We start from the raw sequence: 27,452 nt of genomic DNA on the forward strand, positions 1-27,452 counted from the left end.
TGAGGAAACCAGAATTCTTGGGATCTGTTTCACAGCAAGGTGATTATAGTTGATGATATTGTACCATGTACCTGAAAGTTGCTAAGAAGTGAAGTGAAAGTCACTCAGTTGTGTCCGACTCTTTGTGACTCCATGGACTATAGTCCATGGAATTCTCCAGGCCAGAATACTGGAGTAGCTAGCTTTTCCCTTCTCCAGGGGATCTTCTTGAACCAGGAATCAAACAGGGTCTCCTGCATTGCAGGCAGATTCTTTACCAACTGAGCTATCAGGGAAGCTATCAGGGAAGTTGCTAAGAGGATAGAGGATAGATCAAATGTTCTGACCAGAAAAAGAAATGGTAATTATGCAACATGATGGAGATGTCAGCTAACACTAAAATGGTAATAATTTTGAAAAATATAAATGTGTCAAATCAACATATTGTATATCTTAAATTTATACAGTGTTACATGCCAATTATATTTCAGTAAAGCTGGAAAAATAAAAAAAGAAAGAGACACATGTACCCCAATGTTCATTGCAGCACTATTTACAATAGCTAGGACATGGACATAAGTAACCTAAATGTCCATTGGCAGATGAATGGATAAGGAAGCTGTGGTACCTATACACACTGGAATATTACTCTGCTATAAAAGGGATGCATTTGAGTCAGTTCTAATGAGGTGGATGAATCTGGAGTCTATTATACAGAGTGAAGTAAGTCAGAAAGAAAAAGACAAACACTGTATATTAATGCATATATATGGAATTTAGAAAGATGGTACCAATGATCCTACATGCAGGACAGCAAAGGAGACACAGATGTAAAGAACAGACTTTTGGATTTAGTGAGAGAAGGCGAGGGTGAGATGATTTGAGAGAATAGCATTGAAACATGTGTATTACCATATGTAAAATAGATGACCAGTGCAAGTTCAATGCATGAAGCAGGGCACTCAAAGCCGGTGCTCTGGCACAACCTAGAGGGATAAGGTGGGGAGGAGGTGGGAGGGTGGCTCAGATGGGGGGCACACATGTATACCTATGGCTGATTCATGTTGATATATAGCAAAAACCATCACAATTTTGTAAAGTAATTATTCTCCAATTAAAATTAAATAAATAAAAATTTTGAAAAAAATATATTATGCAATGAAAAAAGTCAGTGGGTCAATAAAGAAATCAAAGAGGAAATTGAAAAATTTCATGAGACAAATGAAAACAAAAACACAATTTTTCAAAATCTATGGGATGTAGCTAAAATAGTTTGAAGAGGGAAGTTTATAGTGATACAGGCCTACATCAAGAAACAAGAAAAATCTCAAATAAACAGCCTCACCTACCATTTAGAGGAATTAGAAAAAGGAGAAGAAAGGCAAAATTCAGCAGGATGAAAAAAGTAATAAAGATCAGAGGGAATATAAAGAAAATAGAGACAGAAAACAATAAGAAAGATAAATGAAAACTACAGTTGATTTTTTTTAAAGACTAACAAAATTGATAAACCTTGAGCCAGGCTCAAAAGTAGAAAAGATAGTGAACTGAAATAAACAAAATAAGAAATGATGAAAAAGATTTTCAAAACACCTAAAGCCTGATAAATTCATGTAAATCTTTTATTTTAATATTATTTGTAATAAAAACAAAAGGAAAAAAACTTTAAAAAGCAGAAAAAAGAAAGAAATGATGAAAGAGAAATAACAACTGATATCACAGAGATACAAAATATCATGGTGCCGGGAACCACCACGGGAGATCCCACCCATGACAAAGGTCATGTGGAGAAGACCTGACAGGCAAAGGCAGATCAGGACTCGAGGGATTCCCTGGACCTGCTCGAGCATCTTCCCCGAAACCAAAATCTGTCTGTCTATTGTTTATTATATTATGCCTTTCACCAACTCTTCTGACATTTACAGGGGGCTATCCCCGACCACCTTTCTCTGAAGAAAATCAACTTAGGGCTCTAGTTAATGAGTCCCCTGGGCTTTAAAGGAGCATTTTTACTTTAACCCCTCTGTTGCTATTTTAGCTTGCTTGGCAGGTTTATCCATACTCTTGCAACTAACGCACATAATTGCTCACAACTCCCCAACCATGAAAGGCACGGGAAGCCTAAGCATTCTAAAAGTCCTAATGAGCATAGAGCCCTTTGAGGGATGAAAAATTATTAGAGTAGTACTGGTAAAGGGCTTTACTATTAGGCCAATGCTTGCTGCCAAGTTCCCATATCCCTTATCCATTGTGCACCTGTGAGTGCATGAGTTAATGTAGTTGGAATGTAAGAAAAACAAGTAGTAGCCTTGGTATTAACCACATCAGACCTTTGAGCTAATAAGTTCTTTCTTTGTTGTGACCCACTGCACCTTCGCTCCGTGAGAATGTAACTTTATTTAGTACTTTCTGAGGCTGGGAGAAATAAAGAAAAAACACTTTAAGGGAAAACAAGTTTTCTGGCTGATCAACCTTTATCAGAAAAGAGTCATGAAATGTTAACAGGCCACAGGGCCAGACATAACATAAGACCTTTGTTTATGAAAAGGTGTACAGAAAATGTCCTGGTTTCGATAAAGGTAAAATTGATGGAATGTTGAGCTGACTCTGTATCTTTTACTTTGAGAAATGTGTAACTCAGAGTATAAAAGTTCCTTTTGAAAATAAAGCTGCAGATCCCACTTCACCAGAGCTCTGGTCTCTGTGTCTTTCTTTCTCTCTCTCTCTCTTCTTTTTTCAGGCTGACTCCTTGGAGCACAGAGGCTCTCTGAGTTCACTTTTTTGCCCAGGCTTCTAAGACCCAATCGGGAAGGCGCCCTGCATCTTCACCCCACCGAGAGGGCGCCTGTGGCCTCCATGAACAGAGCAATCCCATGCCAGGGGCTTTATTGGCTTTCTGTGTAAACCAAGGAACATCAGCTTCTTTCTCTCTCCCTTATTCTTTCTCTTTATTTTTATTTTCATTTTGACCCCGGACCACCAGCTCCCAATCCATTATAAGACCCGTGTCATCTCTCTCTATCTCCGACGCCATCCTTCCTGAGGGTACCCCTGGATCCTGCTGGGGCTGGAGCACGGTAATATTATGAACAGTTATATGCCAAAAAATTAGACAATCTAGAAGAAAGTGACAAATTTCTAGAGGCATACAACCTTCCAACACTGAATCAGGAAGAAATAGATAATCTGAGCACTGATCATGGGTAGTGAAATTGGCTTTGTAATTTTAAAACTCAGAGCATACCTAAAGTCCAAGATCAGATGGCTTCACGTGGGAATTCCATCAAAAATATAAAGAAGAGCTAATGCTATTCTTCTCAAACTATTCCAAAGATTAAAGAGGATGGAATACTTTTAAATTCATTCTATGTGGCACAATACCCTTGACAGCAAAACGCAACAAACACAGTACATAAAAGAAAATTACAGTCCCACATCCATGATAAATATAGAGACAAAAATATTCAACAAAATATTAGCAAATGATTCAACAATATATTAGAAAGATCATATACCATGATCAAGTGGTATTTATGCCAGGAATAAGAGGATAGCTTAATATTCACAAGTCTATCAATGCAATATACCACATAAAAAAAGGAAGGATAAAAATCCCATGATCATCTCAACAGACAGAGAAAAAGCCTTTGACAAAATTTAACATCCATTCATGAAAAAAGCTCTTATCAAAGTTGGCATAGAGGTAATATATCTCAACAAAATAAAGGCCATTTATGACAAACCCACAGCTAACATCATACTCAATGGTGAAAAGCTAAGTCTTCCCACTAAATTCAGGAACAAGACAAGGATTCCCATTCTTACCAGTTCTATTTAACATAATAATGGAAGTCCTAGCCACAGCAATTGGAGAGGAAAAAGAAATAAAAGGCATTAAAATTAGAAGGAAAGAAAGAAAAATTGTCATTATTTTCAAATGACATAATACTATATAGACAAAACCCTAAAGACTCCACAAAGAAACTATTAGAACTAAAAAAAGTATCAGTAAAGTTTCAGGATACAAGATTAACATGCAGAAATATTTTTGCTTTTGTAGACACCAACAATGAACTATCAGAAAAAGAAGAAGACAATCTCATTTAAAATATCATCAAAAAGAATGTAATACCTAGGAATAAACTTATACAAGGAGATGAAAGATCTTCACTCTGAAATCTATAAAACACTGAGGAAGGAAATTGAAGATGATGCAAAGAATTGGAAAGACATCCCATGTTCTTATAAGAATTAATATTGTTAAAATGTCCATACTACCCAATACAATCTACAGATTTAATGCAATCCTTATCAAAATATCTATGACATTTTTCACAGACATAGAAAAATTATCCTAAAATTTATATGGAACCAGATAGATCCTGAATTTCCAAAGCAATCTTGAGAAAAAAGAACAAAGCTGGAGGTATCATGCTTTTTCACTTCAGACTATATTACAAATTGACAATAAGCAAAGCAGCATGGTAATGGCATAAAACAAATGCATAGATCAACGGAATGGAATACAGAGACTAGAGATAAAACTATGCACTGTGGTCAAGTAATCTATGACAAAGAATGCAAGAATATACAGTAGAGAAAAGACAGTCTCTTCAATAGATGGTACTGGGAAAATTGGATAGCTACATATGAAAGAATGAAATTAGAACATTCCTTCATATCACATACACAAATAAACTCAAAATGGATTAAAGAACTAAATGTAAAACCTGAAATCATAAAATTCCTAGAGGAGAATATAGTAAACTCTTTGACATAAATTGAAGCAATATCTTATGGATCTGTCTCCTTAAGGAAAAGAAACAAAAGCAAAAAAAAAAGAGTCCTAAATAAAATTAAAAGCTTTTGCACAGCAAAGGAAATCACTGACAAAACAAAAGGATAGCCTAAAATGGAGCAAAATATTTGCAAATAATACGGCCAATAAGGAGTTTTTAATCTGTATTTAATGCATAGTTAATATCAAAAATATGGGCTTCCCTGGTGGCTCAGCTGGTAAAGAATCCACCTGCAATGCCAGAGACCTGGGTTCAATTCCTAGGTTGGAAAGATCCCCTGGAGAAGGGAAAGGCTACCCACTCCAGTGTTCTGGTCTGGAGAATTCCATGGATAGAGGAGCCTGGCAGGCTACAGTCCATGGGGTTGCAAAAAGTAGGACATGACTGAGTGACTAACACATGCACAATATCCAAAACATGAGATCATACAGCTCAATATAAAAAAACAAACAACCTAATTAAAAGATGGACAGAAAATCAGAGCAGACATTTTTCCAAAGAAGACATACAGATGGCCAACAGGTACATGAAAAGATGCTCAACTTTGCTAATCACCAGAGAAATGCAAATTAAAACTACAAATGCCTACTTATACCTGTGAAAATGTCCATCACCAAAAATTCTACAAATAACAAATGCTAGTGAGGATGTGGAGAAAAGGGAATCATAGTACACTCTTGGTAGGATTGTAAATTGATGCAGCCATTATGAAAAACAGTATGAAGATTCCTCAAAAAACTAAAAATAGAACTACCATACAACCCAGCACTTCCATTCTATCTGGATGGAAAAAAAGTACTAATTGGGAAAGATACATGCACCCCCAATGTTCATAGCAGCATTATTTATAATATCTGATATATCAAAGTAACTTATCAACAGATGAATGGATAAGAAAGATGTATATATATGTATGGAATGGAATATATGCACTATACATATATGTGGAATATTCCTGGAATGGAATATTACTGAGACATTAAAAAAAAAATGAAATTCTGCCATTTGCAACAATGTGAGTGGACCTGCAGGGTATTGTGCTTAGTGAAGTAAGTCAGACAGACAAGGACAAATACTCATACATGGAGTCTAAAAAATAAAACAAATGAATGTATATGACAGAATAGAAACAGACTCACAGACATAGAGAACAAATAGTAATTACAAGTGGGGAGGGGAAAGGGGATGAAGAGTTGTGAACTACTATGTATATGATTAAAAAGTAAGAAGGATATATTGCACAGCATGAGAAAATATAGCCATTTTTGTAATTTTAAATGGAGTATAAGCTACAAAAATCTTGAATCATATGTTATACACTTAAAACTAACATAATATTTTAAATCAAGTATACTTCAATCTCTAAAAAGCAGAAAATAAAGTAAAAGAAAATGTGTTTGGGCCAAAAATAGCCATGACAGTTTTGAATAACAATAAAAGGTGGGAAGGGACTTTCCTGGTGGCCCACTGGTTAAGCACCTGCTTGCAATACAGGGCGTGTAGGTTCAATCCCTGGTCAGAGAACTAAGATCCCATATGCCACAGGGCAACTAAGGTCAGATGCCACAACTACTGAGCCTGCCCACTCTGGAGCCCATGCCTCACAAGTAGAGAAAGCCTACATGCCGCAGTGAAGACCCCATGTGCCACAGCTGAGACCCAGTGCAGCCAAAGAAAGAAAGAAAGAGAGGAAAGAAAAGGTGGGAAGATGTGCCCAGCCAAGGCATTAAAGCTTATGAAGCTATTCTAAGGTAAGGTAGTTTGGTCAGAGAAATAGACAAGTAGCACAATGGAACAAAATAAAATCAGTAAAAGAACCAGAAATTTACAGGAACTTGATATATGGAAAAGGGGCAGCAGAGATCAAAAATATATATATATATATATATAAGATCCCAATAATATCCCCACCTGTAATAGACACACACACACACACACACACACACACACATGAAAAATGAGATCAAAGGCACACACACACAAAATGAGATCAAAGGCATAAATAGAAAGAGCAGAACTTGATCAAGATTTGAAAATCTTTTTTTTAATGTATAACAAAAGCTCCAGACGATACCAGCAGTCCACTTTATGGACACACCAGACGAAGAGGAACTCTCCCATATGTGCCCAAGAAACAAAGACAAAAATATTTGTGCAAAATTCTACTAGCAAGACATTACATAAATATTTAATATCCATCACAAGAAAAATCAAAAATTGTGGCATACTGTCACAGTAGAACTTATACAGCAGTGGAAATTAATAAAATTAAGCTACATAAATGAACGTATAAATTCATTTATACGTTTATTTATGAATAAAGAAAAAAAACTTGTTGTGTATAAAAAATAAAATTTCCAGCAGGCTCTATACAGTATAATAACATTTATATAAAAGTTAAAACATGCAAGTAATGTTATATATTGCTTAAGGTTTATACATATGTTGTAGAAGTATAAAATCATGATTGAGATTATGAATACCAAATCTAGTACAGTAATTTTCAAAGGAACAACAGATCACAATAGCAAAATGTTAACAGTCTGCAAACATAGCATGGTAGGTAGTTACGTGGGTATTTTTATATTATAAATTTCAGAATGGAAACATCTTATTCAACTTAGTGATTTAAAATACATGTGTGTTAAAATGAAATCACACTTGCAAAAGCTCTGGATAAAAGTAAAAAGTGCTCTGAAAATTAAGTGTGTGTGAGCAGGGGCACAATGGAAACCTATTTTATTGATCTACTTGATTCTCTTTGGGGTGGAGGCAGGAACAATTTGAAGCTCAGTGCATCAGGGTCCAGACATTCTGGATCAACATGACCAATGTCCATCCTTGACTCAGTTCCAAAGGTCAGAGAGAAGGCACATAGGAGGGTGTGTGGAAGGGAGTGTGTTCATGTTGGAGGTGGGGAAAGCAGAGTGAAGGGTGGGAAATCTTGAGTCATCCCCAGTCCTTATAGCTTATTTCCACTTGAGCCCCTTGCACAGGGAGGGAGGCGGTGTATCACAGAGTATGCAGGACCTGTAGGGAAAAACACTCATTCATTGTTTCCACAAGTGTTTTTGAGCACATACTGTATGGGAGGCACTTTGCTTGGCCTGGGTTCATGGTGCTGACCAGAATGAAGCCCCAAACACCTCTTTCTGAGTTCTAAAGTCTCTCCCATCCCACATCCATCTGTATTATTACATAGCACATCCAAGTCCCCAAGATAGGTTCCATAAGTTGATTTTAGTAACACTTTCCTTATTCATTCCGAGGATACACCATGTGATAAATGAATATACAACAGTCTATGGAAGGGCTCTTTGGAGTTTGGGTCTCAAACTTTTTTGACTGTGGACCCTCACCTCCAGTGTCCTACATACCTTGGACTCTCACCTGCCAGGTCCCAACTAACTTAATTGTAAAAACTTCAAATTCCCAGGCACAGAATAATGAGAGTTGGAAACCTCTGAAATTCCAAGACACATTTGGAGAAAATAAGTCTGTTCCCATCTCTCCTTTGAAGCTGGATTGCCATAAGATATTTGAGCTTGCCTTGACTCCTCTTGCCACCCCAGGAAGGTGGCTCTGATCTCCTTCCTTAAAGAATAAGACTGCCACCACCTCACCTGTTACAGGTTCCACCACCTGTGAAAATAGGCGGCTATGAAACTGATCACCAGCACCACTTTGAAGCCCAGGAGGAAAGCCATCAAGATAAGGGCAGGCATCTCTGGACCTAAGTGACAAGGGGCAGAGGAGATATAAAACGGGACTCTGTGAGTTAATACCTCATTCCACTTGGAGACAGAGGCCACCCAGTTGCTCACAGGTGTAGGGGTAAGCTTACCTGTGCTCCCAAGGAATTTGTATGTGTCCTGCACTGCTGTGGACAGTATGAGGCTGGCCTGGATGGGAGGCTGGGTCTCATGCTGCACTTTACAGGTAAGTACATGTTCAGACTCCCGCACTGAGGCATTCACCAGATGCAAGCTTTCCAAGGTGTAGGTCCCATCACTATTCTGCTTGGACAAGGGTTGCACAGCTCCCTTGAACCTATGGCAGTTCTCCAACCAGCTGAGATGCACATTCTGTGGATAGAATCTCTGCACGTGGCAGGTAACTGCCACCATGTCCAAGGAGTGTGAAGACTGGGACACAGTCACTGTAGGGGGGACTGTCACAGCCCAAAGAAAGCAGACAAGTATTATAGGAAGTTCACCATGGGAACCGGCAAGCTCCCTAAAGATAGAGGTCCTCTGCTCAGGGCCTACCATAGAGGAGTTAGGTATTGGTTAACAAATGCATGCATAAGTAAGTGCATGAGTGAATGCATGCTTGGACGGAAGCATGGAATGATGAATCCATCTTAATCTTTCCTTTCTTTTCCACTGTGGACATTCAATAGGAAAAGGTGAACCTGAATGTCATTTAAGAACCTATGAATCAGTAGACTTACTCTATGACTTGATGAAGATTCCTAGCCTCTAATCTTCATGACTGCAGGATACTAATATTTGACATAGAAAGGAGCTTACTTTTGGAGAAGTTAAGTATTTACCCAAGGTCACAGGTGGCAAAGCAGGGGTTCCACCAGAGACAGTATGTTTTAACATTCGCTATGCTGACACCCAAACTATAAGGCTATAATCATTTATGGTTGCAGGCTCCTGGGAATTATGACCTAACAACTTCTAGAATTTTTTCAACCAGACTTTTTAGCTGTGAAGAAAATGTATGCATACTAAAGAAAATTGGAGAAATTTTTAAATGCTAAAAAACACATTAAGGGTTTCAGTAGAATTCATAGGAATACACAGCACTAAATTAAAGTAAGGGATGTGAGCATCAGATTCTGGTCCCTGCACTGACACCATTGTCAAATGCAAGACCTTGTGCCCGTCACCTCTTTGTTTCCCACACTCTTATTCGAAATTGTCTAAGCTTGAGGGGTCTAGTTATACAGACTTTGGCTCTTGGTCTAGGGTAGAGAAAATAACTCTTCATGTAGTACAATTTGAAAGAACTAAGAGTATGTTTGTTCCCCCAATATTATTTCTTTTATACTCAATTCACCTTGACCTATATGCTTGCATCTATGATGCTGCTCATAGGTGGGACAGCCAAGCAAGACACCATCCCCAGAATGTCCCTGTCACTATCCCTAGAATGTCCCTATCTCTTGTCATTCTTTCCCCTTCAGCCCACGGGCAGGGATTCCTACCAAGCAAAGAGCAAAATCCAGAGAAGGGATTGTGATGGCCTGGTAACTAGGCAGTGCCTGGAGGACAGGCCAGAACAAGGTACCACCAAGCAAGTGCCATGGGGCTGACAAGGACCAATAAGAGCATGGAGGGTCTCAGATAGACCATTCTAGCCACCAGTGAGTTCTCTGGGCTGCAAGATATTCAGGACAATGTTGGGAGGACAGAGACCAAAACCCAGCTGATGATATTTGCTCCCATGTGCTGAGCACAGAGCTTGAGTCACTGTGCATGTGCTATTTATTCTTCACAACCAAATGGTATAAACACAAAGTGCTACTTGGTATCAGAAAAGACAACAAAAAGCCAATAGAAGGACCCTACACAACTCAGGCCTCCATTTCAATGAAATTGTCAAAAAGGAATTGATTCAAACTTGAACATGAACAACATTTCAATTATACAAGTATTTTTATTTAATTTACCTTTTAATTAAACATAGAATATAATGACAACTGGGCTTCCCCAGTGGCTCAATGATAAAGAATCTGCCTGCAATGCAGGAGACAGAGGTTCAATCCCTGGGTTGGGAAGATCCCCTGGAGAAGGGCATGGCAACCCACTCCAGTATTCTTGCCTGGAGAATTCTATGGACAGAGGAGCCCAGCAAGTTGCAGTCCATGGAGTCACAAAGAGTTGGACACAAATAAGTGACTGAGCACAGCAGCATATAATGACAACTATGCACCAACTTTTAGAAGAAACAAGTGTTGGGAGCGTAAGGAAGTTGGCATAATATTTTCCTAAAAAACATATGCCAATACCATCAAACCCTACATTTCAAATTTCACACTCACAGCCTAAAAGTTAATTTTTAAAAATTATTTGAAATCATTTGACTATTCTGTCAATTTTAAGGGGCATGCATTTTTAAACCAGAATGTTATCTTTCAAAGTGCCCACAGAATCATTAGGATCATAGAAATTTTCCATCTTCTTTCATCTTTTAAGGCCAGAAAATTCACCTGAGACCCCAGCAGTTCTAACACATCATTTACATCAATTACTTGAAATACACTTTGCCAAATCTCTGATTTCACTTAGCAACAGTGAATTAGGGTTCTAATTGCACGGTGTGGTCTGATGCTTGCCATACTTCAGTCAAGGAAAGACCCTCCTCCTAAAGCAGAGGGTTTCTGGGCTCCACACCACCTCTTGTAGCCACCTGACCTCAGCCCATTGGTGCTGGGTGGTGCCACGTTCTATTTCAGATTCCTGAAGCTCTTCCTCAATGCTCTGCATCTGAATTTCTCCACAACCATGAAATGCCACCCAAAAGCCCCTGAAGGCACATTCCAGCTCCCTCCTCTATGGACACTCCTGAGGAATAGTCTATAGAGTTTCTCAGAGGGTCCCCAGTGGCAGTAAGCCTCAGTCATCCACAGGGGCCCCCAGGTCAATAACTCACCTTTTCTGGGGTGTCCCTTCTTCCTTGTGTCACTCATTCCATCTCTTATCCCAGTCTCACTAAATCGTCTCCTAACCACCTGTACCTAACACCTCATTTCAGGCTTTGCCTCCAAGGAAATCCAGACAACAACACAAAATTATTTCTGTAGTTGCAAGCCCAACCTGATGCAGGCAGTGATGAGCAGTAAGGATTTAAAGAGGAGGTTAATCTATTTTTCCATCTCCTCACTTTCAGTCTGCATGTGTCCCAAGGTCTGAAGTGGGTCTCTTGCATACAGCATATATATGGATCTTCTTTTTTATCCATTCAATCAGTCTGTGTCTTTTAGTTGGAGCATTTAATCCACTTACATTTAAAGTAATTATTAATATATATGTTCCTATTAGCGTTTTCTTAATTGTTTTAGGTTTGTTTTTATAGGTCTTTTTCTTCTCTTGTGTTTCCTGGCTAGAGAAGTTTCTTTAGCATTTGTTGTAAATCTGGTTTGGTAGTGCTGCATTCTCTTAACTTTTGCTTGTCTGAAAAGCTTTTGATTTCTCCACTGAAGCTGAATGAGACCCTTGCTGTGTAGAGTAATCTTGGCTGTAGGTTTTTCTCTGTCATTACTTTAAATATATCCTGCCACTTCCTTCTGGCCTGCAGAGTTTCTGCAGAAAGATCAGCTGTTAACTTTATGGGGATTCTCCTGTACGCTTTGTGTTGCTTTTTCCTTGCTGCTTTTAATATTTTTTTCTGTGTTTAATTTTTGTTAGTTTGATTAATATAATTTATAAATAATCAATTTATGGTGAATATTCTTATTATCTATTTGCTTCTCTATACAATTGTTCTAACTCCAGGGAATTATATAAAAATTTTCAGATAAGGGGGAGTCCCTGCAGTATCATTTTCCTATTTTACAGTCAGCGATCCCAACACTCAGAGAACTTAAACAACCAGCAGGAGGTCCCACAGCTGGTGAATGGTGGAGTCCGAAAAGCCTGAATTCACATCCAAGTTCTCTCACTCAGCAGCTTCATATCCTCAGGCAACCTTCACTTCTTACAAACTCAGTTTCCTTCTATAAAATCATGAATGGGATAAACAGTACAGGGCGGTTGTACACATTAAATAAGTCAATCCACACAAGTGTGTATATTGACAATGTCATTAATATCAATATTTTATCCATGTAAAATGATGTATTTTATTCCACAAGAATAGCATAAAATGAGGAAAATATTTTGTAAACTTTAAAGTCCTATAAATATTTAAGAAATTAATTTTACTGTTGTGCATGCAAACTTGGACAACTCACTTACCTCCTCTGGGCTTTAGAATTGTTGAAAATAATGAGATTATCACTAAGCTCCTATTAGGCATTATATGAAAGAATTTCAAATCATGTTATTTGCAGACCAGTCAAGGCCTGATCACAGAGAAGGCAATGGCAACCCACTCCAGTATTCTTTTCTGGAAAATCCCATGGAGGGAGGCTGCAGTCCATGGGGTCGCTAAGAGTCGGACACGACTGAGCAACTTCACTTTAACATTTCACTTTCATGCATTGGAGAAGGAAATGGCAACCCACTCCAGTGTTCTTGCCTGGAGAATCCCAGGGACAGGGAGCCTTGTGGGCTGCTGTATATGGGGTCGCACACAGTCGGACACAACTGAAGTGACTTAGCAACAGCAGCAGCAGCAGCAGTGAGGCCTGATCCAGGCCAAGAAAACAAAAATTAACCTTCTCTAAAAAATACAGATGAAAATTGGAAGTTTTGGCCGCAGAAATCAGAGCAGAAAAAGAAATAAAAGGAATCCAAATTGGAAAAGAAGAAGTAAAACTTTCACTGTTTGCAGATGACATCATCCTCTACATAGAAAATCCTAAAGACTCCACCAGAAAATTACTAGAGCTAATCAATGAATATAGTAAAGTTGCAGGATATAAAATCAACACACAGAAATCCCTTGCATTCCTATACACTAATAATGAGAAAACAGAAAGAGAAATTAAGGGAACAATTTCATTCACCATTGCAATGAAAAGAATAAAATACTTAGGAATATGTCTATCTAAAGAAACAAAAGACCTATATATAGAAAACTATAAAACACTGGTGAAAGAAATCAAAGAGGACTAATAGATGGAGAAATATACTGTGTTCATGGATCAGAAGAATCAATATAGTGAAAATGAGTATACAACCCAAAGCAATCCTTATCAAGCTACCAATGGTATTTTTCACAGAGCTAGAACAAATAATTTCACAATTTGTATGGAAATATAAAAAAACCTCGAATAGCCAAAGCAATCTTGAGAAAGAAGAATGGAACTGGAGGAATCAACCTGCCTGACTTCAGGCTCTACTACAAAGCCACAGTCATCAAGACAGTATGGTACCGGCACAAAGACAGAAATATAGATCAATGGAACAAATTGAAAGCCCAGAGATAAATCCACGCACCTATGGACACCTTATCTTTGACAAAGGAGGCAAGAATATACAATGGAGAAAAGACAATCTCTTTAACAAATGGTGCTGGGGAAACTGGTCAACCACTTGTAAAAGAATGAAACTAGAACACTTTCTAATACCATACACAAAAATAAAATGGATTAAAGATCTAAACATAAGACCAAAACCTATAAAACTCCTAGAGGTGAACATAGGCAAAACACTCCCCGACATAAATCACAGCAGGATCCTCTATGACCCACTTTCCAGAATATTGGAAATAAAAGCAAAAATAAACAAATGGGACCTAATTAAAGTTAAAAGCTTCTGCACAACAAAGGAAACTATAAGCAAGGTGAAAAGACAGCCTTCAGAGTGGGAGAAAATAATAGCAAATGAAGCAACTGACAAAGAATTAATCTCAAAAATATACAAGCAACTCCTGCAGCTCAATTCCAGAAAAATAAATGACCCAATCAAAAAATGGGCCAAAGAACTAAACAGACACTTCTCCAAAGAAGACATACAGATGGCTAACAAACACATGAAAAGATGCTCAGCATCACTCATTATCAGAGAAATGTAAATCAAAACCACAATGAGGTACCATTTCATGCCAGTCAGAATGGTTGCTATCCAAAAGTCTACAAGCAATAAATGCTGGAGAGGGTGTGTGGAAAAGGGAACCCACTTACACTGTTGGTGGGAATGCAAACTAGTACAGCCACTATGGAGAACAGTGTGGAGATTCCTTAAAAAACTGGAATAGAACCGCCATACAACCCAGCAATCCCACTGCTGGGCATACACAACGAGGAAACCAGAATTGAAAAAGACACATGTACCCCAATGTTTATCGCAGTACTGTTTATAATAGCCAGGACATGGAAGCAACCTGGATGTCCATCAGCAGATGAATGGATAAGAAAGCAGTGGTACGTATACACAATGGAGTATTACTCAGTCATTAAAAAGAATACATTTGAATCAGTTCTAATGAGGTGGATGAAACTGGAGCCTATTATACAGAGTGCAGTAAGCCAGAAAGAAAAATACCAATACAGTATACTAATGCATATATATGGAATTTAGAAAGATGGTAACGATAACCCTGTATGCAAGACAGCAAAAGAGACACAGATGTGTAGAACAGTCTTTTGGACTCTGTGGGAGAGGGCAAGGGTGAGATGATTAGGGAGAATGGCATTGAAACATGTATAATATCATATATGAAATGAATCGCCAGTCCAGGTTCAATACGTGATACTGGTTGTTTGGGGCTGGTACACTGGGATGACCCAGAGGGGTGGTATGGGGAGGGAGGAGGGGGGGGCTCAGGATGGGGAACATGTGTATACCCGTCATGGATTCATGTTGATGTATGGCAAAACCAATACAATAGTGTAAAGTAATTAGCCTCCAATTAAAATACATAAATTTATATTAAAAAATGTGAATGGTCTAAAAAAACAAAGAAAATTAGGCCCTTCCCTACATATGAGTATAAAAACAGTCATCATTCTACCTAAAATTTAGAAGTTCACAAAGGCCTTTAAATTCTTTTCATATAAAAATTATAAATTTATATATATAAATAAAATTAATATATATTAATTAACATAATAAAATTCAATTCCCAGAAGATATGTTGTCTCCATTTTACAGCTGAATAAACTGAGTTCTGAGAGGTGATATGAATAGTAAATGTGAGTAATAATAATTGCCACTTCTCTGTGATTGATACGAGCAAGAGATGTGTTAATTACTTTACCAGTTTCATTATGCTGAATTCTTGCCACAACAAAGTGAGGGGATGTCCCATGTATCAGTCAAGGAAACCAAGACTCAGAAAACTTCCAGCCTGACTCTGCACTAAGCCATCTGGACAAAGAGAACATCCTTACCACGGAGGTACTGCTCCAGTCTGATGGTTTTCTGGGAAACCAGTATGGACATGTGCTTGACTTGGCAGTGGACAAGGGAATGCACGTCGTCAGCCTGCAGAAGGATGACCACACTGCTGGTCACATTGTAGGTGTCTCCACGAGGGTGGACGCTGGTCTGGGACTTTAACAGCTGGTGGGAATTTTTAAGCCAGGTCACAGTAACCTGACCCGTGGAGAATCCAGAGGATGTGAAGGTCAGTTGGATGTTTGTGCCTGGCTCAGAGCGCTGAAAGGGGCCTTGCAGGGCAGAAGAGTAGCTGCTCATGCCTGTAGAGGAGACCCAGCCTGTGAGAAGGTACAGAGGAGCCCAAACCCAGTACAAACAAACCCTCAGCATCTCCACTGACAAGCCTCACCATCTCATCTTCCACAGTATTTGTAGGTTGCATTCTGACAGGAGTTCAACTATGAAGCTGATATCAGAGGCCAGACAAAATGAAGCTACAGGGACAACAGCAGTTTGCAAAGAGACCTGACTCCCACCCACACCTCACAACACTGCTTGCTGACTTTGAGACCTAACCCTAGTCCTCACTGCAAACCTAGGAGGAGGGAGCTGCTCCTATTCTCGTTTTGCTGATGAAGACACTGAGGTCCAGAGCCTAAGTACCTTGTCTAAGTTCCAAAACTGGCCAGTAGAACCAGGGTTCTTAGCCAGAAAGTAAGGACTCAGGGTCTGTGCTCAGTGGCCAGACTCAGCTCTTCCCTCAGTCCTGGGACAGGGAAGGGTGTATCACTGCTCTCAGGACAGGTCATATGAAGGCAGGCAGCACAGAGAATTTAATGGACGTGAACTTGGGCAAACTCTGGGGGATGGTGAGGGACAGGGAGGCCTGGTGGCTGCAGTTCATGGGGTTGCAAAGAGTTGGACACAAGTTGGCGACTGAACAACAATAACAACAGCACAGAGAAGGGGTAGGAGCATAGGATTTGGGGTCACACTCAGCCCAAGTTTGCATTCCCAGTCCTTCCACTGCATGACAACTTAACTCAGTTTCCTCATCTGTGACATGGGGATGATTCTTAATGCCCAGTGTTAGTTTAAAAATAATATACAATAACTAGTAAAGCATATGAGATAATTATAAATAATTATCATTTATAATCACTCTATAAACACAATTGTGTGAGTGTGAGTGTTAGCTGCTCAGTCATGTCCGACTCTTTGTGACCCTGTGGAGCTTGCCAGGCTCCTCTGTCCATGGGATTTTCCAGGCAAGCATACTGGAGTGGGTTGCCATTTCCTTCTCAAGGGTATCTTCCCAACCCAGGGATCGAACCTGGGTCTCCCACATTGCAGGCAGATTTTTTTTACCATTTGAGACACCAGGGAAGTCCCAAATGATAATTATTATCATCAAATACTCATGACAGTCACCTAAAGAATTATTTTTAATTGCATTCCTAATGTTAAAGGGAAAAAGGCTGAGAAGATTAGTAACTCACCCAAGGGCCTCACAGCAAACAGAACTCACATTCCCGTCACAGACTCCAAATCAAGGCCTCTTTCTGTTACACTGAAGCTGCCTCTGTTTCTCCATAGCTTCTCCATAATAATAGTGAACTTCAGCATTTTCCTGCTTTCAACCCAGCATGGTCTGGGCATCAGAGAGACTGCCATCACGATCATCAAAAAGCACCCTCTGTGCACCCCAATATCTAGATGCCAAGCATGGGTCAAAGGAAGGAGCCCTAGCTGGTTCCCACCTGGAGGGCATAACTGTTCTCGCTCAGAGGAGGAAACGGAGCTCAGGAAGGGCAGTGCTTTGCCTGAGGTCGCAGAATGCCTGTGGCAACCCTGCCAGATGATACCGATCCATTGGACTCAGAAATCTGGCCACTCCGAAAATAAGAGCCTGTGTCTGCTTCAGGGCTGAGAGAGTCTCAGCACGGAGGAGAGGCCTAAATGGACAGAACCCTGGTCTGGACTTGGAAGAGGTCCCAAAGTTTCAGGGCCAACTATGAGAACGGAATGATGTGGGCAGATATGACAGTTTAGAAGGAAATAAATATGATACAGAGTATTTAAGAGGGAAATTTACAAAAGACTTGAGATAACACTAATATTTGTATGCCTAGGCAGGATGGAGGGGGGAGAAATTTCTGAAAACACATTGAACTGGTGAGCAGACAGCCCTGCCTTTGAATCCAAGTTCTACTATTTGAGACCCCTGAGACCTGCTCCTCTCCTGCCTGTCCCAACTGTATTATGTCAGACAACATATGTGAGAGGCCTGGCACACAGTAATGCCCTACAGGAGTCAGTGAACATGACCAGATGCACGGACTGGGAGTGTGTAAGGGGTGGGAGCTGAAGAAGGGGTTTAGGGGTCAGGCTGAGGAGGTGTTACAGCAAAAGCACCTGAACACCAAACAGAAGAGGGCCTGATGCCAGAAAAAGAAGCTGCCCTTTCCCCACTGCAGACCAGAGGGCACATCAAACAGCTGCACAGAGGGGTGGTAGAATCAAAGTGATGTTCTCAGGGGGCTAACCTTGCAGTAGTGGGTCAGACACATGTATGCAGGCGAAGGAGAAAAATAAGACAGAGAGAAAAACCTCAGCATGAGTAAAAAACGAAATAATGTAACTTGCTTCTGGTCAGAAAGGAGCAGTTTGGAGTTTTTCACATAGACTGTATATCCTGCTGGGTGGACATTTTTCTCATTTCCTCTAGACAAGAAAAAAAAGGCCATGGAGAAGTCGAAAGGTAATAGGCTCGTTGCCCCCTGAGAATTCTCGGAGTTAGCAGAAAAGGCCAGTTCTTTCAGGGAGAGATCGAATGCAGGGTCAGTGCTCCTGTTGTGAAGATGTGTGGTTTTGCAGCCCAGCAACCTGTCTGCCCTTTTGCTGGTGCTAAAGACCAAGTAGCTCACACTGCCTGTAGGGAGTTATCTTATCCCACTTCCTGTTGTTCTGGAGAGCTGTCAGTGGATTCTGGTTCACCCTTGGCTGGTCCAGGTCTGGCCATTTCCAATATTCCTGTCTCTTCTCCCCTCCCCAACACAGCCCCTCTGGCCCAGTCACTCATTCTCCCAAGCTGATTCACCAGGACCAGGGAAAGCAGATCTGGCCCCAGGGTTTGAAGGGCTGGTGGGCAGCTCCCTCTAGTGGAGAATGTCATCTAGCACACAAAAGGTTCAGAGAAGATAGATTTAGATTTAAAAGAGTCTCAAGTGGAGCTAGTGTTAAAGAGCCCGCCTGCCAGTGCAGGTAGACATTAGAGATATGGGTTCAGTTCTTGGGTTGGGAAGATCCCCTGGAGAAGGACGTGGCAACCAACTCCAGTATTCTTGCCTGGAGAATTCCCATGGACTGAGGAGCCTGGTGGGCAAAGTCTACAGGGTCGCAAAGAGTCAGACACAACTGAAGCGACTTACCAAGCATACACAGAGAGAAAGGGGCTTCCCTTGTGGCCCAGTAATAAAGAATTCACCTACCAATCCAGGAGATGTGGATTCAATCCCTGGTGGGGCAGATTCTTTGGAGAAGGAGATGACAACCCACTCCAGTATTCCTGCCTGGGAAATCCCATGGACAGAGGAGCCTGCAAGGCTACAGTCCACGTGGTCGAAAAAGTATCAGACATGACTTAGCAACTAAAACAACAACAAGGAAGAGAAAGAGGGAAAAGGGAAGGAGAAGAAAAATGAGGGACAGAGGAGGGGAGAAGAGAGAAAAAATAGCCTGAGACAGAAGTGATAGAGAGCAAACAAATGAGCAAAAGAGATAGCAAAAAAAGAGAGAATGAGAAGCCTGCCCCTGCACCCTCCAACTTCCCAGGTAATCCTGTCAAGAATTCTGGCCACTCTTTAAAATCAACTCCTAGAAACTGTCAGATGAACCAGTCTTGATTATCACCTTTCTGGAAGGGATTTTGATTTCTAGCTGTCCTTAGTATCTACTGTTTTCTGTACCTAAGTGTTAAAACAGAGAACATTCAACCTGAAGAGTGCATGGAATTGAAGAAGGAAGTCCCACTCCTCCTTCTTAAAAAGGATGTAGGGGTTGGAGGGCTTCCCTGGTGGCTCAGATGATAAAGAATCTGCCTGCAATGCAGGAGACCCGGGGTTCACTCCCTGGGTCGGGAAGATCCCCTGGAGAAGGAAATGGCAACCCACTTCAGTTTTCTTGCCTGGGAAATCCTATGGACAGAGGAGCCTGGTAGACTATAGTCCATAGGGTCACAAAGAGTCGGGCACGACTGAGAGACTAACAGAGGAAGGAGGAGTGGAGTTTGGGGATGAATTCTCGAGAGTTTTATCACAATCCCAGGGCATCTTCTCTTCCTTCACCTTCATCCCTTGCTACCTCGAGTCCCTGACCCACTGCTGTCTGCACTCCAGGCAGACGGCAAGTATTTTCGCACCTGACTTTCCCAGCCTGGCTGCTCAGAGGGGCTAGCAAGAGGCTGCACCCACCTTTCCCCAGTCTGGATGCCTGAGCCCGCAGGGTGATGTTGGCCTGGACTGGGGGCTGCTCATCCTGGACCACCCAGCAGGCAAACTCTCTCCCATCCAGCGTAGCCTCTGCTTGCCAGGTGTGCTGCAGAGAGTAGGTCCCATCTGGGTTTCTGGTGACCTGGGGGGACTCCACGGTCTGCACCTTGTGCCTATTCTCCATCCAGGTGAGGTGCAGGTGGGGAGGATGGAAGTGGCTCACATGACACGTGAGATTCACTCTCTGATGCACACGGATTTGCATCGCAGAGGGCTTGGTGGTGATCTTCAGGGTGGGGACAACTAAACACAGAAACAGAAAGGAATGCCTTCTGAAATTATCCCTGCCCCCTGCCCTCTATGTCTTTCTCTCCCAGGAACCAACCCTAGAACTCTCATTCTTAAATCAGTTACCTTTTTTTTAAAAAAAAACTTTTCTGTATGCTCAATGTAAGGCAAATAGAGCTAAGTGCTAACATTCACTAAATATGGCTAATAGTACGTGGGCGTTTGCTATGTTACTCCCTGTGCATTTGAAATATTTCATATCATGCAATATTTTAAGAATTATAAACAATGATTTTCATGAGAACCAGGACTTAGTTTTATTCATTTCTATATCCCTACCACCCAGAACAGTGCCTGCCACACAGTAGATATTCATGGATGAATTAATTCATTTGTGTTGAATAAATAATACATATTTAAAGTTAAAAAATAGTAATTGTATTAATAGAAAAAAGATATTTGGGATGGAAGCTTAGTCCAGACAGTAATAATAAAATCAAATATATATAAACAATTTTCCTTGTGACAAGCAGTGTTCTAGGTGCTTCACAAGAAATTGTTCATTTAATCCTCACATGAAACCTACAAGATAGGTGACAATTTATTCTCATTCTAAGGGGAAACTGAGGCACAAGGAGGCTCAGTAACTTCCAGAGGAGCACACAGATCATGAAGTGGTACACTCAGGACTAAACCCAGATAGCTGGCCCCTGAAACCTGTGTCTTTAATAATGCTACCTCATGCGAAGAGTTGACTCATTGGAAAAGACTCTGATGCTGGGAGGGATTGGGGGCAGGAGGAGAAGGGGACGACAGAGGATGAGATGGCTGGATGGCATCACCAGCTCGATGGACGTGAGTTTGAGTGAACTCCGAGAGTTAGTGATGGACAGGGAAGCCTGGCGTGCTGCAATTCATGGGGTCGCAAAGAGTCGGACACGACTGAGAGACTGAACTGAACTGAACTGAACTGACCCTGGGATCAGACATTGTGAGGCGGAAATCCAATTTCCCAACTGTGAAATGGGGCTTTGTGTAAAACACTGAGAAAGCCAGTGCTGCCAGGAAAGCCATGCGCCTACCCAGCCTCCCGCCCTCGCACCTTGGAGTACGCGGGAGAGGTTCATGCTCCTCCGCAGGGGCTCGGCCAGGGCCCGGTGTGTGACTTCGCAGGTCATCACCGACAAGATATCTTGGCGGGACAGGGTCACCCACACCTTACTGGTGACGGAGTAATTGCCTTTGTTGTCGGTCACTAGGCGCTGAGCCGAGGCTGGATGCTCATCTCTGTCCTTCATCCAGGTAACATTGAAGTCTGAGGAGCTGAAGGGACCAGCAGTGCAGTTGAAAGGCACTGAATTCTCAGGGGTTGTCCTGCGAGTCGGGCCCACCAGAGAGATGGAGGGCTGCCCACCTAGGAAAGAGATGGCTGTGACTGCATGCTGAGAGCCAGCACATCCGACTGCTGCTGTGGTGTGTGTGGCCATGGGGACTAACTATGTATCCTGTCTGGTTCCAGCTCAGGGAACCAAAAGATGCTAAAAAGTAAACAAACAAATATAGAATTACAACCAGGCCTCAGTGATTTCAATTCAGTTCAGTTGCTCAGTCATGTCCGAGTCTTTGCGACCCCATGAACTGCAGCACGCCAGGCCTCCCTGTCCATCACCAACTACCGGAGTCCACCCAAACCCATGTCCATTGTCGGTGATACCGTACAACCATCTCATCCTCTGTTGTCCCCTTCTCCTCCTGCCTTCATTCTTTCCCAGCATCAGGGTCTTTTCCAATGAGTCAGCTCTCCGCATCAGGTGGCCAAAGTATTGGAGTTTCTGCTTCAACATCAGTCCCTCTAATAAACACCCGAGACTGATCTCCTTTAGGATGGACTGGTTGGATCTCCTTGCAGTCCAAGGGACTCTCAAGAGTCTTCTCCAACACCACAGTTCAAAAGCATTAATTCTTGGGTGCTCTGCTTTCTTTATAGTCCAACTCTCACATCCATACATGACCACTGGAAAAACCATAGCCTTGACTAGACAGACCTTTGTTGGCAAAGTAATGTCTCTGCTTTTTAATATGCTGTCTAGGTTGGTCATGGCTTTCCTTCCAAGGAGTAAGCGTCATTTAATTTCATGGCTGCAGTCACCATCTGCAGTGATTTTGGAGCCCAAAAAGTAAAGTTTGACACTGTTTCCACTGTTTCCCCATCTATTTGCCATGAAGTGATGGGACCAGATGCCATGATCTTAGTTTTCTGAATGTTGAGCTTTAAGCCAACTTTTTCACTCTCCTCTTTCACTTTCATCAAGAGGTTCTTTAGTTCTTCTTTACTTTCTGCCATAAGGGTGATGTCATCTGCATATCTGAGGTTACTGATACTTCTTCCGGCAATCTTGATTCCAGCTTGCGCTTCTTCCAGTCCAGCGTTTCTCATGATGTACTCTGCATACAAGTTAAAAAAGCAGGGTGACAATATACAGCCTTGATGTACTCCTTTTCCTATTTGGAACCAGTCTGTTGTTCCATGTCCACTTCTAACTGTTGCTTCCTGACCTGCATACAGGTTTCTCAAGAGGCAGGTCAGGTGGTCTGGTATTCCCATCTCTTTCAGGATTTTCCACAGTTTCTTGTGATCCACATAGTCAAAGGCTTGGCATAGTCAATAAAACAGAAATAGATGTTTTTCTGGAACTCTCTTGCTTTTTCAATGATCCAGCGGATGTTGGCAGTTTGATCTCTGGTTCCTCTGCCTTTTCTAAAACCAGCTTGAACATCTGGAAGTTCATGGTTCACGTATTGCTGAAGCCTGGCTTGGAGAATTTTGAGAATTACTTTACTAGTGTGTGAGATGAGTGCAATTGTGTGGTAGTTTGAGCATTCTTTGGCATTGCCTTTCTTTGGGATTGGAATGAAAACTGACCTTTTCCAGTCCTTTGGCCACTCCTGAGTTTTCCAAATTTGCTGGCATATTGAGTGCAGCACTTTCACAGCATCATCTTTTAGGATTTGAAATAGCTCCACTGGAATTTCATCACCTCCACTAGCTTTGTTCGTAATGATGCTTCCTAAGGCCCACCATGTGAGTGGACTTCACATTCCAGGATGTCCGGCTCTAGGTAAGTGTGAGTGATCACACCTTCGTGGTTATCTGGGTTGTGAATATCTTTTTTGTACAGTTCTTCTGTGTATTCTTGCCACCTCTTCTTAATATCTTCTGCTTCTGTTAGGTCCATACCATTTCTGTACTTTATTGTACCTATCTTTGCATGAAATGCTCCCTTGGTATCTCTAATTTTCTTGAAGAGATCTCTAGTCTTTCCCACTCTATTGTTTTCCTCTATTTGTTTGCATTGATCATTGAGGAAAGCTTTCTTATCCGTCCTTGCTATTCTTTAGAACTCTGCATTCAAATGGGTATATCTTTCTTTTTCTCCTTTGCCTTTCGCCTCTCTTCTTTTCACAGCTACTTGCAAGGCTTCCTCAGACAACCATTTTGCTTTTTTGCATTTCTTTTTCTTGAGGATGGTCTTGCTCCCTGTCTCCTGTACCATGTTATGAACCTCTGTCCATAGTTCATCAGGCACTCTGTCTATCAGATCTAGTCACTTAAATCTATTTCTCACTTCAGTGATTTCAGGGAAACCCAAAGAGTGCTGACATAGAAAATGCCTGGAGGACTTCTTTTGGAGAGGCAGTCAGAAAAGGATTCCTGGAGGAGGTGACATTTTAAGTTGAACTGAGAGGTTTGGTGAGGAATCAAGATTTCCACTTTGGACATAACCGAGAAGCCAAGAATCACTGCAAGGCATGGCTGGCTCTCCACCTCAGATCCTTCTCGTTAACACCTCCTAAGCCTCCATCCTCTGCTTGTTCACCTCCAGGGACAGGGGGACTCTCTCCACTGGAGGCAGCTTCATACATCCTCACAAGCTAGGAGGATGGCAGAGTACTCCTGCTCCTCACCCAGGATCTATCTCCTGGAGTCATCCTGACAACTGCAGGACTAGACTCTTCCTTCCCCATCAGGACAGCCTACAGAGATCTGAGCACAAGGACCTCTTGGAGTCTTTGCTACATTCCCCGAGCCTCTACTTTGAGTGAGGATGTGACTTGGATGCTGAGGGGACACAGAGATGTGTCAGACAGGACTCCTGCCCTGGAGGAACAAATGGGCAGGTATGTGTTGGAGGGCAGGGCAAATAAACCAGCAGTGACAGCACAGGGGGTGGAGGGCAGCTCAGGAGGCTGTGGGAGCCTGTCCCCTTGGCACTCAGCTCTGCATCGTGCTCTCCTTTGAGTAGATCCTGCTGATAATCATCTTCCCTCCTGCACACTGCACCCTGTGGATTATAAAACATTTCCAGGGCTGTGTGCTCATTTTCAACTGCATCCCAGCTGTGGGAGGCTGGTATTATCACCCCCACTTTCCAGAAGAAGAAACTGAGATTCAGAGAGGTCTAGTGAATTGCACAAGGTCACAATGCCTCTGAATGACTAAGGAGGGATATAAGCATGTCCATCTGAGTGTGGGTCCAGCACTCTCTTCATGATACCAGAGGCTCCATCATTCGGGGGCTCTCTATCCGTCCGTCTTTGCACCCCCACACCCTCTCTAAGCTAGATCCGATAGCCACTCAGACCAGAGTTGACATCAGGGATACTGGGTAGTGTGGGGCTTCTCTTTCATCCCCTGACCTGACCCCAGGCCCTTCACCTCCCTTCACATCTTTCTCGTCCTGCCCCCCACAAAACTCCCCTCACCGCCATTACCCACAAGGTCCACACTAAGGAAAAGACAGGAAGAGCACCCTGGTAGGCAGGCAAACAGCTCAGCTAAGCCTCTTCTGCAGCAGAGTGGCTGAGCTGGGTAATCCCCGCCCACTCTGAGGGTCTCTGTGGGCAGTGCTCAGGCTCACCTGTGAGTCCCAGCAGGAGGGTGAGCAGGAGGGCACTCAGCGCCTGCCCAGGGGTAGCAGTCATGGCAGGAGGTGCCCAGCGTCCCTAGAATGTGCTGGCTCCAAGTGCTGGATGTGGCTCCGAGCCCTGGATGAGCCACTGCCTGGTCTCCCGACAGCCTGGGGTGGGCCTCGCAATTCCTGACCACCTGCCCACCCCCAGGCCTAGAGCAGTGGTTTAAGCCACAGTAAGAGAAGTGGTCACTGTGGCCCACATCCCCTTCCAAACCCCAAAACCTCAAGGAAGCCTGAGGTCTCCAGTGGGAGGCGTGTGCTATCTCTGGCCTGGGCGTGGACTGTCTTATGCACGCACACAGGACCCACAAAAGGAGCCACCTGGGACCCCATTCGGAGCTAGGAGGAGGAAGAAAAGAACTCTTTGCTGCACCCCTTCCAGATGGCTCGGCAGGGACTAGGGGGCAGCACCATCCATGGTGAGTGTGGTATTGAGAGTACACTGGTTGGAGGGCTGGCATTTGGAAGCGGCCTAGTTTGAACTGGGCTTTCTACAGGGTCTGACACAATAATTTTTTCTTAAAAGCATCAGGAAGTTATTCATCCCTCATCACCCATTCATTCAACAATTACAGAGCAAGTGCCCAAAAACAGCAGGCTCTGCCAGTGAGACAGAGGGAGACAGGCAGAAGAAATGTGACCGAGCCGATATGAGAGCGGCACTCAGACATAAACAAAACCAGTTCAGGGTGACACCCATGCATAGTTCAGACAGCTCGGTGGAGTGGTCACACCAGCCCCTGGACCTCGGTCAAACCTGGGGCTCCGTTTCCTCATCTATAGCAGGAGGCACTCAGTCTACCTGGCACTGAGTCTAATGCATATAAGGTCTAAAATGCTGGTCATGTAATAGGAGCTAAATGTGAATTTCCATCCTAAGAAATATGATCCCCTCATCTCCACACTCTTCACGCTTGTTCTGCTCTTTATACCTCCACATGCCTTTCTGCTCTCAGCTCAGTTCTGTCCCCAGACACACTGTGTGAGCCAGGTAGGGAGCTTTAGACTTTCTAGTCTTTGCATTCAAAAAGTAAAAAGAAACTGGTGAAATTAATTTTAACAAATACATTTTATTTAACTCAACATCTATAATTGTACCATTTCAACATGTAATAATATAAAAATCCTGTGATATTATTACCTTGTTTTTTCCTTTAGTCTTTGAAATTTTTGTTACTTACAGTAGTCTAAGCTTCCCTAGTAGCTGAGACAGTAAAGAATCTGTCTGCAATGCAGGAGACCTGGGTTCAATTCCTGAGTTGGGAGGATTCCCTGGAAAAGGGAATGACAACCCACTCCAGAATTCTTGCCTGGAGAATTCCATGGATAAAAGAGTCTGGCAGTCTATAGTCCATAGAATCGCAGAGTCCAACACCATTGAGCAACTAACACACACACACACACACACACCCCAAGTCCTTCCTAAACAATAAAGTTGTGATTAACAAAAGCTGTATGTATTATACTGTTTTTACACTTAAAATAATTAACAGTAAATAAAAACTTCAGTTTCTCCTGGCATTGGCTGGGCTCAGTTGCCACATTGGACAGCATAGTCTTGGGTGAAATGTTCTTTCCTCTGGAAAGCCCTCCTACCCTGAAGCGGAGGTACTTCTCTGGCATAGCATTTATCGGCTCTGATTTAATTTTTAATTGGCAACCAGTTACATAATTTCCCCACTAGACAGTAAGCTCTGCAAGGGCAGGGGCCTTGTTCTTGTTCACTACTGTAAGTGACAAGAGCATAGTAGGTGCTCAGTGAATCTTGGTTGCATCAAAGGATGGATGGAGGGATGGGTGGATGTTTGAATAAATAAAGAAAGAGGGAATGTGAACCATGGGGATAAGGAAAAGGCGGAAGCACCAGCACAGAGAAAGCACAGATGGCTTCCTGGAGGAAGTGACTTTGCCTTCAAGGGCCCC

The 27,452-nt window shown here is 42.2% G+C and overlaps 1 gene segment (V, D, J or C); it reads right to left on the reverse strand.

Moving 5' to 3' along the window:
* Window positions 1–8,404: 8,404 nt before the first annotated feature.
* Window positions 8,405–25,539, reverse strand: LOC113902710. The segment is given in 6 exon segments: window positions 8,405–8,511; window positions 8,623–8,937; window positions 15,790–16,098; window positions 20,251–20,571; window positions 21,659–21,970; window positions 25,476–25,539. Coding segments are annotated over 6 exon segments (1,428 nt in total).
* Between the last annotated feature and the right edge of the window lie 1,913 nt (window positions 25,540–27,452).

The sequence above is a fragment of the Bos indicus x Bos taurus genome, chromosome 13 (assembly GCF_003369695.1).
Source record: "Bos indicus x Bos taurus breed Angus x Brahman F1 hybrid chromosome 13, Bos_hybrid_MaternalHap_v2.0, whole genome shotgun sequence".
NCBI lineage: Eukaryota > Metazoa > Chordata > Mammalia > Artiodactyla > Bovidae > Bos > Bos indicus x Bos taurus.